Below are 13,298 nucleotides of genomic sequence, written 5' to 3'. Positions count from 1 at the left end.
TCTCCTGCTTTATCTCAACCAACTCATTAGCATCATAACATACCAATAACATCATGATGACCTAATTGCATACAATGACCTCACAATTCATTTTTGACCTACCAACCAAGCATAACCATAACTATGACAATGCATGCATAACAACATATAGACTCTGACATGCATAACAAATGCATATACAACTGACATGCATTCATGACAAATGCATTCCAACAACAACATCATTAACTCCTACATGACATCACGATGGAAACCATGACCATCACCATGCACACACATCAAGCACATATACAACCTACATGCATGCATGACAAACACATTCTGCCCATCCAGTCTAAGTGTTGAACCATGCTCTGATACCACTCTGTGGTATCAGATATCACCCAAAAAGAACATAAGCCAAACATTCCCCAAAGAGAATGGAACCCGCTCTGATGTCACTCTGTGGTATCATATATGACCCAAAAAGAGCGCAACCCACTCTAATACCACTCTGTAACACCCTCATCCCACATCGACCCAAGTAATCAGCCAACCGGGGTAAATATGCGACGAGAAGCCACTATAATGGTATTTAACCTCCTGGGTGACCTAAAGGAAGTGGAATCGACGAAAACCCACAACACAGACCTTATATACTTGTTATAGGACTCCCAGAAGCCTTTCTAGTCATCCCCATGACCAATCCCTAGGTCCCACCGATTTTTTAGACTATTAAACCCCTTGACGCTCCCTTGATATGGACAAGGGTGCGTCTAGGAGGCTCTAGTTTCTCCCACAGCAAGGCATGGGTGCGTCTGGGGACTTTTCTCCTTAGTCCTATGCTTGTGACTTTGGGATTTGTGCCACTTTTTCAGGCCCAGAGCCTAGGTCACTGACCAGAACTCAATGACATTTTCAAAAATGAAATTTCACAGCGAAACAAAGATACATTTGTAAAAACATCAATAAGGACTAGATTTGACCCCCACTAGCCATGACAAACATTTCGTCAAACATGTCACAAATATGAAATCTACAGGTTTAAACAACATATTTGAGCATAAGGGTCACATACTTATCTGAGAATCGCTAAGAAGCATTGCTCCCTTATATCATTAGTTGCATTATCATCTATTAGGTCATAGATACATTGTTCATTCATTTACAAATCAAAACATGAGGAGAGTCATACATCATCACTATCATAATACATGTTTATAACCAACATAATAAAAACAGAAATATCAAGGATACATCAGCCATAAAATCCACATATAAACCAGTATATTTTCACATAAGATATCAAGGACAAAACCTCTTATTAATGAATGCAAAAGCCAACCCAGTATGGGACTACCACGTTCCACCCAACCATAGATTAGTTGAGCCAAATCTCTCTTCATCCAATCACCCCTGTGCCATATTCCAATCATGAATGTGGGACTCAAACCAAAATAACCAACCATGGCATCCTGAGGCTAAACTACCTCGCCCTCATCAATAGAAACTAGGCTTTACCACAATCCACGCCAGATCACTAGGCCAAAACGATAAACATGTAATAACAAACTTTACCATGATCTCCACTAGATCACTAGGCCAAAACAAGCATGGATGCCACCAAAGTTATCCACCTACACCGTGAGGAATTTTCCTGTCTCATAGTCTTTAGGCTTTACTGCAATGCACATCGAATCACTAGGCCATAACCGAGACACCAGTCTTTGGGCTTTACTGCAATCCATTCTGAATCACCAGGCCCTAACCAAGAATCTGCTCGCCATGCTTTACCGTACATCCCATCCCGGGATTACTAGGCCTGATAGAGAGCACCTGCCTCTAGGCTTTACCGTATATCTCTTCATTCACCGGTCGAGGAATCCTAGGCCCATTGAGGCAAAACAAAATCTGGTTTTACTGCAACGCATAGTCTTGTTCAAGAGTTACTAGGCCATGTGTTCTTTTATTCAGAGATCCACCTCACTCAGCTTCGAATCCATCCAGCAATCCAGCTCAACCAAAACATGAGAATCCCATCACACCATGGCTATCTGGAAATGGAAAGGCTAGGATGAAAACATTGTCACACCTGGCAAAACCCATGCCATGACAACAAAAAACCACATGCAATACCATGCATGCCAAATCTAGCAAGGAAATCACACATGCAAATCGATACTTGCAAAAAATCTTGTTGTAGTTAATTGATCCTGCTCTTCCTTGCTTGATCTTTTGCTTCCTCTTTGTTTTCTTTGTCTTTCTTGATTCAATGCCAAAGTGCTCCAAGAAAAATCTAAGTGTCCAAGAGAGAGAGAGAGAGAGAATAATGAGAGAGCTCCAAAACTAAACTAACAAAAAAGGTTACACTAACCAAGCTTGAGCAAAAGCCCTCATAAGCTTTTTTATCAATGAGGCCTCTATTTTCTTCAATTTCCATTATTTTGCTTCATTTTGCTCCTCACATCAATCTGTGACCTTTCACCTTCCTTTTCTCCTAATTTCTATTATTTTCATAAATAAATGTGTCAAAAATCTCATTTTGCCTTTCTAAATGCTTTTGTCATTACCTTTGCCAATTTCCTTTAGCCATAATAACCGAAATTAACACTCACTATGATATTTTACTCACCATTCAGCTTAGAATACATGTCCCATAATTGTGATCTTCTATATTTTTACATGGATTTTTAACCAGGGTTGTTACAATGATTGATTTCAAGCTAAATTTTAATTTATTTATCAAATAAGTGTTAATTAAATTTTGTATTTGAAAATAACATAAAGAAATCAAAGACTAAATAGTAAGCAAACCTCATTATTAAATAGAATATTAAAAAATTAACAAAGAAGAAATCTCCACTAACAAAACGAGCTTCATATATCAAGTAAATAAAACATTTTTAATCGCTATAATTAATCATTAAACCAACATAGATAATTATAATTAATAATTAAACCATCGTAGATCCATCAAGTAAATAAAACATTTTTAATCACTATAATTAATAATTAAACCAACATAGATAATTATAATTAATAATTAAACCATCGTAGATCCATCTTAACTCCGATCGAGAGGGATCAAATCTCTTTTTACTCTAAAAAAAAATTGTTCCTCAAGAGATTTGATCCTCTTTGTGGTTGGTAAATTCAGAGTTAAGATGTTAATCTATTAGTTTTGGACCATGGTTTTGTTAGAGGCGATGGTTTTGTACCTTATATTATCCAATTTATTCATTTTTGTAAATTTTCTTTTATAAATTAAGGTGACGGACATAAATCTTTTTCAAGTGGAATTATTTTAAGTTCATTTACATTTTATATGTGTTTTAATTTGAATATGAATTAAACATATGAAGTTGAGATATATTTTTGTTTTGTTTTCCCATATATTTTTATGGACATTTAGAAAATGTTAACATAAAATCTTACATTAAGTCTATACATATTAATGGACCACACACCTAATTTGTATAATAAATTTTAGTTAAATTTAACTACCTACATTAATATTAATATTAATTATTTCTTATTAATCTTACTTGATTTTAAAAATATTATTAAATTATGAATTTTTTTAATTTTTATTAAATTAAATATTATATATAAATATTACTTGAGTATATAATTTTTTTAGTTTTTTTTAACAACATGGTGAATCGGTAACTAACCCAGGATCAATCCTCATAGTTGCCACTATAACACCAAGAGTACATCCAACTACCTAGGATCAATCCTCGTCGCTGCCACTATAACACCAAGAGTACATCCAACTACCTAGGATCAATCCTCGTATGGTTTTAGCAAAGCTAGACTCTAAGATCCTATGGTTTTAGCTCTAAGATCCTATGGTTTTATTAATCCTCGTAGTTGCCACCATAACACTAAGAGTACATCCAACTACTTAGGATCAATCCTCGTAGCTGCCACTGTAACACCAAGAGTACATCCAACTACCACTATAACACCAAGAGTACATCCAACTACCTGCGAGTCGATATACTAAGATCCTATAGTTTTAGCAAAGCTAGACTCTAAGATCCTATGGTTTTAGCTCTAAGATCCTATGGTTTTAGCAAAGCGAGACTACCAAGAGTACATCCAACTACCACTATAACACCAAGAGTACATCCAACTACCTACAAGTCGATATACTAAGATCCTATAGTTTTAGCAAAGCTAGACTCTAAGATCCTATGGTTTTAGCTCTAAGATCCTATGGTTTTAGCAAAGCGAGACTACCAAGAGTACATCCAACTACCACTATAACACCAAGAGTAAATCCAACTACCTGCAAGTCGATATAGTAAGATCCTATAGTTTTAGCAAAGCTAGACTCTAAGACCTGTGGTTTTAGCTCTAAGATCCTATGGTTTTAGCAAAGCGAGACTCTCGTGCCGCCAAGGCGAGGGTGGGGAATCTGCTTCCTCGTGCCGCCAAGGTGGGGGTGGGGAATCTGCTTCTCGAACATCCACCACAGCAGGCTAGTGTACTCAATGAAATTTGAACTACGGTCTCCCAGGCTTCCCCCAAGTACACTTACCGTCAAACCACACATCACTGTGCCACTTGAATATATAAATTATTAACCATTTAAAACCTAAAATATATAAGTTATTAACCATTTAAAGCTAAGGGTTACCTCAATTGGAATTCCCATCTCAGATTGGATACTTATGTGATTCATCATATAATAATTAAGATATTCAAGAAAATCAAAAAAAAAATGATTGATGGACCCGTTTGGAACTTCAATCTAAAAATTCCTGGAATTCCCATCGTTTATCTAGCCAAATTAAATGGTGCCGGGTCAAATTTTTTTTAATTTTTACGGACATTTAAAATCTAAAATCTTATATTACGCTTACACTCTCCCATATACAATAAGGTCCGTCATTGATTTAAGCATCTTAGATGTCACCAACTAAAAAATTATTGAAAAAATAAATAAACTCGCTCATTAATTTAATCATCTTAGATGTCACCAACTCAAAATTATTGAAAAATTAAATAAACTCGCTCATTAATTTAATCATCTTAGTTGACGTTGATACCTAATTCCCCCACATTCCTCCACTCACGATCCACCAACTGCATGGTCATAGCAGAGAAACTCTATAAGGTTTCTACATGGCCTTTCACAGTTAAGTATAAAGATTCCAACTGCAAGTCCTTTGACATTAATATACTATAAGAAAACAATACATAGTTATTACTATAATGATCTAACAAAAACAAGATGATGCAGAATACTCCAAATTCATCCATTCAGACATCAATTTTCAGTCATTCAAACACTCAACACTCTTCAATTTTCATCATGAGAGTCTAATTTCCACCTACCCCTCCCACCAACTGAAGTCACTTTCTGTCACAATTTCAGTTGGTGAGATGAGACTATCGGTTTGCAATCCAACCTCCATTGGCTTGCTTTTGTTGGGAAGGAAGAGTGAGTCCTTCAACTACTTTTATGATGTTCAGATTTTTTCAGAAAGAATCTTTGCAATCTCATTAAGGTTTCAGTATATTGTTCAACAAACCCTGTAATGGCATTCAGTTTTTTCAAAAAGGAATCTTTATTGTAGCCAGGCATTGCAATCTCAGTAAGGTTTCAGTCCATGTTCAACAAACCCTGTACAAATATTTATAAAGCAAGGCCCAGTCCGTACAATGTCCATGGAGTCTGCCATGGCCAATAACGATAAACCCCAGAATTCACATGCCAATGCCGTTGAAGATGAAGCAGTAGATATCTCCCGAAATGGTATTGTATTCCCTAAATTTTTCTTTGCACTTGCTTTTTCTTCAATATTTTCATCCAATGTGGTTATAGTTCTGTTTATTCTACTGCATTTTCTCTATAAAATTTCCAGCGGATTTTGAAGTCTGTATATGAAATTTGTGTGAACAGGCACGCTATGGACCGCAGTGGGTAACATTATCACATCATTGATAACAGCGGTGTTATTTGTGTCATGGAGTGTTGCACAGCTGGGATGGATTGCAGGGCCTATCGCCATGATTGTCTTTGCTCTTATATCATTGTATTCCACTGTCTTGCTTGTGGATTGTTACAGGTTCCCAGATCCAATCTCTGGGCCCATGAGAAACTGCTCTTACTGGGATGCAGTACGAGTATATTTGGGTGCAATATCTATCACGCTTAGATTAATTCAAGCTTTTCCTCTATAAACCATATATTTGGCCATTGAATTTTAGGTAGTACGTTGTTGCCTTATTCTCCCTGTCATGCTTCCCAGGTGAAAGAAAAGCACACATGTGTGCATTAGCTCAATATGTGGTCTTCTATGGAACCTGCATTGCTTCCACACTCACTACTGCAATCAGCATCAGGTGAGCAAGAACTTGCAATTCATAATAACATTTGATAAGTTACTGAACAATGTTATAGGTTCCCTTCCTCTGCTCTACTCCCTGGTTGTGCATAAATGTACATTTAGAGGTTTTCTGAATCAAAGTTGATTATGATTATGAGCTATTTGTTTGATCAAGATAGTTACACACCAATGGTGGGTTTTCTAATAGATATATATTCCCATCAAGTTAGTAGAGAAATAATGTTTCCATATACATTGCCCTCTCTGGCCCTTACTTTGTTAAAGGTTTTTTCATAGCGGTTGCCAATACTTTATTCTCAACTAAAAATGTCAAAACAAATACAAATAAGAAGTTAAAATTTCTGATTGGTGAAAACAGCAAAAAAATGGAACAGGAAAAAGTAAGTAATCTGCTTTTTAATAAACATTGAAGTGCAAGTGGACAGCCAGAAGAGCAAAGGAGGACCATGTGCTACTTTGAAGGTTACAATGAGAATGGAAGCCTCTATACTGAGATATAGTCAAATTTAAAAACTATACATTTAAAAAATTATATAAAATTTCAAATAAAACTTATTAAAAAATTAAATATTAAACTACAGTATAATTTTTTTACACGAAACAACATTCCATACAGCAGCACACCAGTGTTTGAGGACTAAAAAGAACAATTTGATTTCACTTTATTTCTGTGAATTGTTAGATGTCCAAAAGCTTCATGTTAGACACACCTAAAGGGCAGATATCACCTCCTGTGATTTCAAGTTGAAGAAAATATAATCAAACCAAAAATACCTATATAACACAATTTATCTGCAACACAACATATCCATTATTATTTGTGAAGTAACAGAAATTTCCAAAACATAAAATAAAATTGAAAGTAAAAGTAACTGTGAGTAATCAATGTTTTTAACTAGGCCAAATATCAAACATCATGTAGTGTTTTCATGATTAGTTTATTGCTTTTCATTTTGTCTATTGTATAAAAATAATATGGTAATGAATGAATAGGATGAAAAATAATGATTGATTTATTAACTGGCATCTAATATTTATCAAAAATTCTCTACAAAATAAATTGTTTTGACTCCCTTTGGTTTGACCTTGCCTTAGCAGATGGGCTGCACTCTTCTGACAGATAGTAAGAACAAAATAAATTGTTTTGACTCCCTTTGGTTTGACCTTGCCTTAGCAGATGGGCTGCACTCTTCTGACAGATAGTAAGAAGCCTAACTGGTGGTTCCCATTGCCAAATCTTAATAAAAAGGGGCCTTGTTGACAGCGGTATCAAATTTGTTTAGCTTCAAAAAAAAATGCTTAAATCTGGTCTTTTTCTCAAAAAATTTGACAGGAGTGCTTGAATCCTATTTTTTTTATGTGGAAATGAAATCAGCACCATCAAAAACCCCTGGGGCACCCAAAATCTTTAAATTTGACACCTATAACTTGGATTTCCAAAAATTTCAACTAGATTTTATCGAAATCCTACATGATTTCCATTGTTATAAAATCTTACATGAATTTCCACTATTTTCCAAACAAATTTAAAACCTATACATCATTATGAATGAACAAAATGCTTGGAATTATAAAAGTCAAATATGATTAAAAATTATCATAATAACTATACATTTCCCTCTCATTTTTTCTGCCTTAAATTTTTATCCCAGCATCATAATTACTTACACACTATACAATTTTCATATTGAAAAAAATATCAATGCCAAAATCAACAAAGATACAAAACCAGTGATAGTGAGGTTTCATCCAAAATTCCAAGTAATGGCCATTAAAAACTTTAATGTAATAAGAGCATATTACAGCTAAAAGAATTCAAAGTACAGGTGAGTTTGAAATTTAAGGTACAGGAAAGAGGGATTGATCTCATTTCAAGATTTCATTCTCATTTTTCATAGTTTTCGAAATCTAATGCAAATTCAAAATGATGATTATATTTGATCAATCTAAAAAATTCATATTCATATTGACATTTATATTTGATACTCAATGTTTGCTGTTCAAATTACTGTATTTATAATTTTATACTGTCCCTGGCATGTAATCTTAAATAAATTTCAAGTTTTAATGGTATTGATGTAATATATAAAAAGGATTGAAAAGCTTATAAGCCATAAATATTGCAGAGCAATCAGACGATCAGACTGTTACCACGAGCAGGGGCATGGGTCTCCTTGCCATTTTCCAGAGCGCACCTACATGATCCTTTATGGAGTTATACAAGTTATCTTGTCTCAAATACCAAACTTTCATAAATTATGGTTCCTTTCACTCATTGCAGCAACAATGGCCTTCACTTATTCATCATTAGGATTTGGTCTCAGCCTCGCCAAAGTAATTGGTATTGTTTTATCCGACTCTCTTCCATTATTTTCCATCATTGGCGGGCTATGGAATTTCAATATCTAATCCGATTCCCCATAGTCCGGATTTTATTGACATTGTATAATGAAATGCAAATATTATATGCACGTTTTATGTCTTCTCTTGTATTTTGAAACTTATGAGGATCAACCCCTGTGAAAATTCCAGAAAATGGAGTGATTCGCGGAACTGCGGGCGGAATCACCACAGCAACCTCCGTTACTCAAGCCCAGAAAGTTTGGAGGAGCTTACAGGCTCTTGGTGGCATTGCATTAGCATTTCCATATTCTCCACTTGTTCTTGAAATCCAGGTATAGCTGAAATCCCAATATTCCTGTGTATATAAGAAGGCAGGATGTTGAGGTGGACGGTTAATTCCCTCTCCATTTTGTTTGATTCTCTAAAATGACATGACTCTTCATGTTTAATTTGATATTCCTGTGTATATAAGAAGCCAGGACGTTGAGGTGGATAATTCCTTCACCATTTTGTTTGATTCTTTAAAATGACATACTTAATTTGTATTGATTAAGTTTAAAAAAATAAGCTGCTCAAGAGTTTTACTCTATCCGTGTTCATTAAAAGCTCTTGCTTAATCATTAGATCGTTACTGTTCCAAAAAACTATATAACTCACGCCAATAAATAACTGTGCAGGATACTTTGAAGTCTCCACCCCCTGAAAATAAAACCATGAAGAAAGCAAATTTGTTGGCTACAACGATATCAACTGCCTTCTTTATCCTATGTGGTTGTCTGGGCTATGCAGCCTTCGGAGAAAATACACCTGGAAACCTATTGGCAGGATTTGGATTCTACGAGCCTTACTGGCTCATTGACTTTGCCAATGCATGCATTGTGGCTCACCTGGTTGGAGCATATCAAGTAAGTAACAGTTCTATGATAGTTTGTCCAAATTGAACAAGTCCAGCTATAAATGCTAAGGTAATGAAAAACAATCATTTCTGTAAATCGGAAAAATAATCCTTATCTAAACAGCCAATTATCCTCTCTCTTTGTGCTGCTTCACTGAAAAACTAATGTGCAGATTACCCATATTGGCATAACATCTCATTCTCTTGCAGGTTTTTTGTCAACCAATTTTCGCTTTCATTGAAAGTTGGATTTCTGATAAATGGCCGAACACTAAGTCAACCAGTAAGATCGGAATTCTCATAAGTGTTCCGTTATGTGGGTCGTATAGAGTAAATCTCTTGAAAATATGTTGGAGAACCGCATTTGTGGTGTCAACTACAGTCATTGCCATCATATTTCCATTATTCAATGATATGCTGGGAGTTATAGGTGCCGTGAAATTTTGGCCGTTGGTGGTGTACTTTCCAGTGGAGATGTACATTGTACAGAAAAAGGTCCAACGATGGACACTCAAGTGGAACTTTCTGCAAGCTCTGAGCTTCATGTCACTTCTTGTATCATTGGCAACCGCTGTTGGCTCCATAGAAGGCCTTGTGAAAGACAAGAGCACATAGAAAGCCTTCCAATATGGTGTTAAGATTGCAGAGATGTTGCAATACTCTTTGCTTTCTTATAGCAATAAAAACAGAGTAGATAGGTGGAGTGAGAGTGGCATGATCTAAACACCTGTATAAAGCCTCAATTACATTCGTATTTATATATATTGTATAAAGTTATAATATAATATGGGTGGAAAGCTGTATGTTATGATGTTTATATAATTTTCAACCTGATATCACAGCTTTTCAATATGGTGTTAACATTAATACTCTTTGCTTATGTTACTTTCTTAGAGCAATAAAAACAGAGTAGATATGTGGAGTGAGAGTGGCCTGATCTAAACACATCTGTATAAAGCCTCAATTACATTTTTATTTCTATATGTTGTATAAAGTTGTTATAATATGGGTTGAAAGCTGTATAAAATGATGTTTATACGGTTTTCAACCTGATATCACAGCTTCAATGTTCATACGGAATAGATCTGTGAAGTATATATGGACAGATTGATGCACATGAGTGCATGATCGGGCGGTCGGGGCTGTCGGCTGTCTCGCTCCCCGACCACCTTCGATTCCCCTGCTGCCGCTGTTGCGGCTGTATGCTGGTTCCATGGTGATCCGTGTCCGTGACGAGAAATACCGTGTCGGAATGCATACCCTAGAAACTGAGCAAAGACGAAATCAAACTTGCTGCCGCTGTTGCGGCTGTATGCTGGTTCCATGGTGATCCGTGTCCGTGACGAGAAATACCGTGTCGGAATGCATACCCCAGAAACTGAGCAAAGACGAAATCAAACTAAAACCAGATTCTGAATTATTTCTATCTTCTTCGATTCCCCTGCTGCCGCTGTTGCAGAAACTGAGCAAAGACGAAATCAAACTAAAACCAGATTCTGAATTATTTCTATCTTCTTCGATTCCCCTGCTGCCTCTGTTGCCGCTGTATGCTGGTTCCATGGTGATCCGTGTCCGTGACGAGAAATACCGTGTCGGAATGCATACCCCAGAAACTGAGCAAAGACGAAATCAAACTAAAACCAGATTCTGAATTATTTCTATCTTCTTCGAATACTTGGAATGCATACCCCAGAAACTAAGCAAAGACGAAATCAAACTAAAACCAGATTCTGAATTATTTCTATCTTCTTCGAATACTTTGGAGAGTGATCCGTGACGAGAAATACCGTGTCGGAATGCATACCCCAGAAACTGAGCAAAGACGAAATCAAACTAAAACCAGATTCTGAATTATTTCTATCTTCTTCGAATACTTGGAGAAATACCGTGTGAGCAAAGACGAAATCAAACTAAAACCAGATTCTGAATTATTTCTATCTTCTTCGAATACTTGGAGAAATACCGTGTCGGAATGCATACCCCAGAAACTGAGCAAAGACGAAATCAAACGAAAACCAGATTCTGAATTATTTCTATCTTCTTCGAATACTTGATTATCTTTGGTTAAAGATTAACTGAGAAAAACTAATCCCACTTCTAATTACGCCGTAAGGCGTTCCCTCTGAGAAAGACATCCCTAAAATGTGACGTGTGCGATCCTGAGTCATTGATTCTGTGTGTTAGACGATTGGGGTGTTTTCTGCCGTTGATTTAATCTATTTTTTTCATAGAAAAATATTATTTTTTCCACCAGCTGGAAGATAGAGAGGGAAGATCTGACAATGGGCCATGAAAGGCCAGGCCTCCTGGCGATGAGACTCTTCGCAGTGACTGAACCGAAACGTGTCTTCGCAGTGACGAAACGTGTCTTTCTTCTTCGTTTCGTGTCTTTCTTCCTGCCTGAGGGCCGCGTAGCCAGCGCAGCCTTGTGCTGTACTCTCACTATTTTTAAGAAATGCTGGCTGTGTTGGATTTAGTAATGTTACAGGAGAGCTTGAGATCATTAATATAACATTAGACATGGTTGGACGGAGGCCTGAATCAGCTTGCGTGCATAGAAGAGCAACCTCAATGCATCTTACGACTTCCTCTGCTGCCATGTTTCCATTACTGGAATCAGTCATATTTAGAAGACACCCTTGCTTCTGTAATCTCCATGCCTGCATCCCATCCAAGGTAAATCATCATTATTCTGATTTATCGCAATCCACTGTTATTCATACCAAAAAAAAGTCATGAATTGAAGTCTTACCCATTCTGATAGGCTTTGCATTTATGGGGAAAAATTTATATCACTGTTTTTAATTCACGTCACAATCTCAAGGATTAACACTCCAAAGCTATACACATCAGCTTTCAGGGATAGTTGCCCCTGCATTGCATACTCTGGCGCCATGTAACTGCTACATACTCCAATCAGAAACTCTTCAAATAAGTTGGGGGTGATTGTGGCACATGATTGCATAAATGTTAAGTTGTTTAACAAATTGATTAATTTCAAATAAATTGCATAGAGAAGAGAAGGGTAGAGTGAAATATTCTCACTATGTCCCTGCAACTCTTGTTTGGATGTGAGTCTCGTCTTCAGGAAAGAGTCTTGCTAGCCCAAAGTCTGCTATTTTAGGATTCAGCCTTTCATCAAGCAAAATGTTGTTTGCTTTAATGTCTCTATGAATTATTCGCAACTGTGAATCCTCATGAAGATAAAGAAGACCACGAGCTATTCCCGTTATGAAACCCTCATCAGAGTCAAGATCGAATCACGGGCCTCCCCGGAAAAGAGGACCCTAAGATCTCAGGCCGGCCGTAGAAGAGGAGAAGCAACCGTCGCCAAGAAACAGAAAACTGCGATTCAAAACCCTGCGTCACCTCAGTCTGTGGTTTCGTCCAGCGGCAAACTTGTCGAAAAGATTCTTTCAAGCGCTGAATGCAGTCGTCAAAATTTGGAGGATGAGAGCCTGGCAGAGTGGTTTGATCAGATGGAACAGTGGTTGCCTAAATGTTTGAGAGCAATTTCTGAACATATTATTGGGCAGATGCGAGCGCGGTCGGAGCAGTTCGATGAATATATCCTGCAAAAAAACCCAAAGAGTGGGCAGTGAGTTTAAGGGTAACTGTTTGGAGCAGGGGGTAGAAGAAACATTAATCTGAACGAAATCTCAGCACAGGATGTGTTGCTTTGATAGATAATGCAACTTCATATAGATAACAAGCACAAG

General features: G+C 36.7%; 1 protein-coding gene across 1 annotated transcript; it reads left to right on the top strand.

Moving 5' to 3' along the window:
* The first annotated feature begins 5,301 nt into the window (after window positions 1-5,301).
* Window positions 5,302-10,427, top strand: LOC149170180 (amino acid permease 3-like). The gene is made up of 7 exons (XM_089428936.1): window positions 5,302-5,746; window positions 5,894-6,127; window positions 6,243-6,336; window positions 8,468-8,682; window positions 8,874-9,016; window positions 9,362-9,589; window positions 9,790-10,427. The coding sequence occupies exons 1-7, from the start codon at window positions 5,653-5,655 to the stop codon at window positions 10,192-10,194; spliced, it is 1,413 nt and encodes a 470-aa protein (XP_089285062.1). The 5' UTR covers window positions 5,302-5,652; the 3' UTR covers window positions 10,195-10,427.
* The last annotated feature ends 2,871 nt before the right edge of the window (window positions 10,428-13,298 follow it).

The sequence above is a fragment of the Pinus tabuliformis genome, chromosome 4_2, assembly GCF_031772625.1.
Source record: "Pinus tabuliformis cultivar Carrire ecotype Pingquan chromosome 4_2, CPIR1, whole genome shotgun sequence".
NCBI lineage: Eukaryota > Viridiplantae > Streptophyta > Pinopsida > Pinales > Pinaceae > Pinus > Pinus tabuliformis.
This window is presented reverse-complemented; position numbering and strand designations above follow the sequence as displayed.

Excerpts from the sequence above, each read along its gene's own strand:
- LOC149170180 (XM_089428936.1), top strand. The coding sequence starts at position 5,653 with ATGTCCATGGAGTCTGCCATGGCCAATAACGATAAACCCCAGAATTCA. Across the intron at positions 6,337-8,467 it reads ACTACTGCAATCAGCATCAG|AGCAATCAGACGATCAGACT; the intron begins GTGAGCAAGAAC and ends TAAATATTGCAG. Across the intron at positions 8,683-8,873 it reads CAGCCTCGCCAAAGTAATTG|AAAATGGAGTGATTCGCGGA; the intron begins GTATTGTTTTAT and ends TGAAAATTCCAG.